Genomic DNA, 4,301 nt, shown 5'->3' with positions numbered 1-4,301 from the left:
AAATGCAAGCAACTGTCATGTTTGTAGATATTATTAAAAAAAGAGTATTAAAATACTCTCAAAAAAAATGTTACCGCCATAAAAGTATGGGCCAATCAGAACCATTTTACTCACAACTCTAGTTTAGAAATAAAATTTAAGTAACCCTGGTTTTTATCTACTTCGTGATTCGTATATTGATAATGTATGATTATATGGTAAATAATTCACCATTCAGCATATTTTCAACAATAGTAATATTGCTGATCAATTGATTGTGTAAGATCAAGATCTTAGAGCAAGTCCAATAAATTATCGATGAAGTGTTAATACTGTAGTATTAACTATTAACCTGCTGAATTTAAATTTTTTACTAATTGTTTTGATAAAATATGTTATATTCAGATATACGTAGTAATTGTGACTGAAAAAACAAACAATATGCAATATTGAACTATAAAACATTGTACTAGTGATCAAGAATTTATATTTCAAATTATTGTGGATTGGTTGGAATCATAAAGTAATTTATTTCCGAATAGTAGTTAATATTAATTTATGACACAGTTTATTTTTGTGTATGAGGTATAAATTATTATAAATTTTATGGTTTTTAAATATTTCTTTAAAATTTTGTTTTAAAAATCTGCATGTTTATCACATTAAATCGTTTCTACTAAAACATTTAAGATTAAGTGACATACATATTTTGTTGTCTCCATATTAATTCAGTTTGGAAGTGAGTTATGAGCACTTTTAATTTTAAATTTATGTTATACCATGCACAGAAAACTTAATAAAAAATTGAACCATCCTAAAAAATCCACTTACAAACACCAGATATGTTCTTACCATCAAGTTTCATAATAGGTCGATTCACTATAATTTTTGAACTAACAAAACTACACATGATCCACTGACCACTGAGTGTGAATTTGATGTGTTACGTGTTTTTTATATGAAGACTTCAAATGCCTATGCAGTAGTGTCCTCTTAATTAAATTTTTTAAATTCTATTATAATTGCATTGGGTCTTGTAAATGTGTTAACTATAAAAAAAAATAGTAGTATATGATTACTAATATTTTAATAAGAACCACTATTTCATATTTTATTTATGTAACCAATATGTATATAATTTACATTTAACTTCTAGCTAATACTTATAGAAAAAACATTTATTTTATTTTTAGACTCTATATAATGGATGACAATGAAATGAATATTGCAACTTTTGTTGACTTTTTTGATTTTGAATTGCCTGGAAATGTATTCAACAGTGCCATTGCATTAGGTGATGTGGACAATGACAATGAAATTGAACTTGTTATTGGCAGTGTGGAAGGTGATTTGTTCATCTTTAAAGGTCATCGGCTGATCCAAAAAATTTCTGGATTAGGCATAATTACTGCAATAGCTATTGGAGACTTAATGAACTGTGGCAGTAACGCTTTAATTGTTATATCTGGTGATGGCTGGTGTCATATTTATTTGTGTTTAAAATTTAGTAAATTAGATGCATCTGATGAATGTATTATGAAACTTGAACCCGTTCACGATCAGCGAATTCCAGCAAACACTAAGGTAAATATTGAAAATTTAGTAAATTAAAATTGTTTTAGTATTGTAATTCATAATAATTGTAGGTGATTTTACTAGGGGATATAGATTCTGATGGAATGTTGGAACTAATTGTTGGTTTAACTGACAGAGTGGTACGTTCCTATCGTTGGAGTCAGAGTGCGGCTGCTGGACGATTAGTACCATTACATAAATGGGAGTGTGCTAACCAAATTGGATCTATTATATTGACTAAAGACGATAAAAATCGACCATTTTTACTTGTTTCTCAACCTGGTGTCAGTGCAATGCGTTTTTATTGTCCCATAGCTTTTCCAGAATTAATGTAAGCCTTTCTAAAATAATTCATGTTTGTATATAGTTTTATTGATAATTTATTTTATTACAGCGAAAAGACAATTGAGTATGAAAATGAAAATGAATTGCCCGTAGAACTTCTTAATCCTTTAATATCTTCAGTAATGGTAGGAGATCTCAAAGTAGATGAGAAATGTGATCAAGAACTGTTTGATAAAAATGATCATTTATATGGAATTGCTTCTTTAAATGGTTTAGTAATGTTGGCGAAAAAAGAAACAATTTTGTGGTAATATTTTATTGATAATTAATATTGTATTATTGTTATAGTTTGTAATTTATATTCATTGTTGAGTAAGTTATGTTACTAGCTTCTTAATTAAAAGGTATAGTAATCTATAGATTACTTTTCTACACAAAAATACAAAATAGGTTGTGTTACCTAATTTTTTTGAACTCAATCTTATTAATTAGTTACAATGTTACTTTCCACTTTTTTAATTAATTAAAATTAAACTAACATAAAATGACAAAATTTAAATCAAATTATTTATGCGTGTAAATATTTTCTTTATTTAATATTTATCCTATAGTTTTAATAATGTATCTCTAAAATTATGGTTACTTATTATTTATTAATTTATGGTGTTAACACCTCCAGCAATACTATTAATAGCTTCTACATAAGTGCATAAAAAGTGCAATATGTATTAAGTTTAGAAATTTTAGTTTTGTTGTTGGTAAACAATTTAATATTTTTAAATGGCTTAAATAAAAAGTATTATTATTATAAGAAGGCTCAATTTAACATTTTTACCCATTACATTTAGCTAAAGAATTTAATTAAATAGGAATTTTTACGGAACCGTTAAAAATATAACTGTTTATCTAACAAGATTTATTATTAAATAATTAATGTTACTCTGCATTATTTCAATTGATAAATAACAAATTAAGGTTTGTTATTGACTATTGTTACTCAAAAAAAAAAAAAAAAAACAAGAAATTATTGTTACTTTACTACTTTCTACCCAAAGCTGCTTATATTTAATGTATATTCAATTTTTTGGGTTTCTAGGAGTAAAAACATTGATCAAGAACTGTTCATCATAAGTAAATTGTCTATAGCAGATGGTGGTCCTGATTATTTAATAACATGTTCATTGAATGGAGATACTCTTATTTTGGATCAGAAAAGTCAACATGCAATATTTAAGTTTGAAGAATCAGTTTCTGCGTTTTGTTGTGGAATGTATACAGTAAAACCAAATACAAAATCTATGCCTAGTTTTGTGTTTATAACTAATTCACAGAAGGTATATATTTTTTTATTTCTTAATAATATTTTGGATGCAACTCTTAAGTATATTGACTAATAATTAGACTTAAAAAAAAAATTCCTTTACATTATTTTAGATAAAAAATAATTTTGCAATGCATATAAAAATTGCATCTTTATAATTTAATATTGTACTTCTATTCATAAAATGTTATACCATATTTTTTAGGTTTATATTTATTATGGTTTAAAATTACCTAATACATGTGTCCAGAGCTTATCAAAATGTATTGAAAATGAAAATCAGCTTTCAACATTTATGGAAAAGTACAAAGAACCATTAAAAAGAAAAATCATTAGAGACTGTCTTTATAAATATAATCCTAATAAAATGTAATATACAGTTTTCTCTTAAGATATATTTTGTTTTACAATGTTTTTGAAAGAGATTTTTTAAATTCAATTTAAAATATCACTTAATAATTACTGGTATTTTTTTTATTTCTGGTATTTAATGAATAATAGAACTTATTAAATTGTAAAAATATATAAATTCAACAACTTTTTAAATTATCTAATTTTAAAACTGGCCAGCCTTTTTATTTTAGAAATTACATCAGTACTATCAATCAATTTAGTCTAGCAAAATACTAATATTAATCCCTAGTCTTGTGAATGGTAGCCTACAGCATAATAATAATTTACTGTTAAATATCTTAGATCACTATTTGTTCGCTATGTGCTCCTGTATAAACTATGTATACTGCAGTATTATATGTATATTACCGAGACATATGCTTAACTATGTTTATTGATTAACTTTTCTAAAATTAATAATATTGTGGTTACTTCAATTCTGTCAGAAGAAATATAACAATGTCCGCATCACCTCTGATTTTCATACAAGTATAATGTGTATAGTTGTCTATGATTACAGTATACGAGTATAATATAATAATTAATAGCCCATAGACACATAATATATATAATGATATATTCATGGCACATTTAAAATACTAATGGCATAAAAAATAGGTACAGAATAAATTAAAAACATGTGAAGAATATTTAAGTGGAAAAAACGTTACAATGTTTTTATTTTTTTTGACAGTAATGGCATATACTATACAATATTTAAGCTAATATTTGTAATTTTAAAGTAAAA

The 4,301-nt window shown here is 25.1% G+C and overlaps 1 protein-coding gene across 2 annotated transcripts; it reads left to right on the top strand.

Annotated features, from left to right (window-relative positions):
• Window positions 1-218: 218 nt before the first annotated feature.
• On the top strand, window positions 219-3,927 carry LOC107162642 (KICSTOR complex protein ITFG2-like). 2 transcript variants are annotated; one of them, XM_015509637.2, is made up of 6 exons: window positions 219-564; window positions 1,173-1,563; window positions 1,626-1,885; window positions 1,949-2,146; window positions 2,936-3,173; window positions 3,366-3,927. In XM_015509637.2, exons 1-6 carry the CDS (start codon window positions 560-562, stop codon window positions 3,531-3,533), a joined length of 1,260 nt encoding a protein of 419 aa, XP_015365123.2. In that variant the 5' UTR covers window positions 219-559; the 3' UTR covers window positions 3,534-3,927. The 2 variants fall into 2 exon arrangements, with proteins under 2 accessions (XP_015365123.2, XP_015365124.2); XM_015509638.2 differs by having other exon boundaries at window positions 220-502.
• The last annotated feature ends 374 nt before the right edge of the window (window positions 3,928-4,301 follow it).

This window comes from Diuraphis noxia, unplaced genomic scaffold (assembly GCF_037042655.1).
Source record: "Diuraphis noxia isolate RWA-SAM2 unplaced genomic scaffold, SU_Dnox_SAM2 contig0003, whole genome shotgun sequence".
Taxonomy (NCBI): Eukaryota; Metazoa; Arthropoda; class Insecta; order Hemiptera; family Aphididae; genus Diuraphis; species Diuraphis noxia.
This window is presented reverse-complemented; position numbering and strand designations above follow the sequence as displayed.

Excerpts from the sequence above, each read along its gene's own strand:
- LOC107162642 (XM_015509637.2), top strand. Across the intron at positions 1,886-1,948 it reads ATAGCTTTTCCAGAATTAAT|CGAAAAGACAATTGAGTATG; the intron begins GTAAGCCTTTCT and ends ATTTTATTACAG. Across the intron at positions 2,147-2,935 it reads AAAAAAGAAACAATTTTGTG|GAGTAAAAACATTGATCAAG; the intron begins GTAATATTTTAT and ends TTGGGTTTCTAG.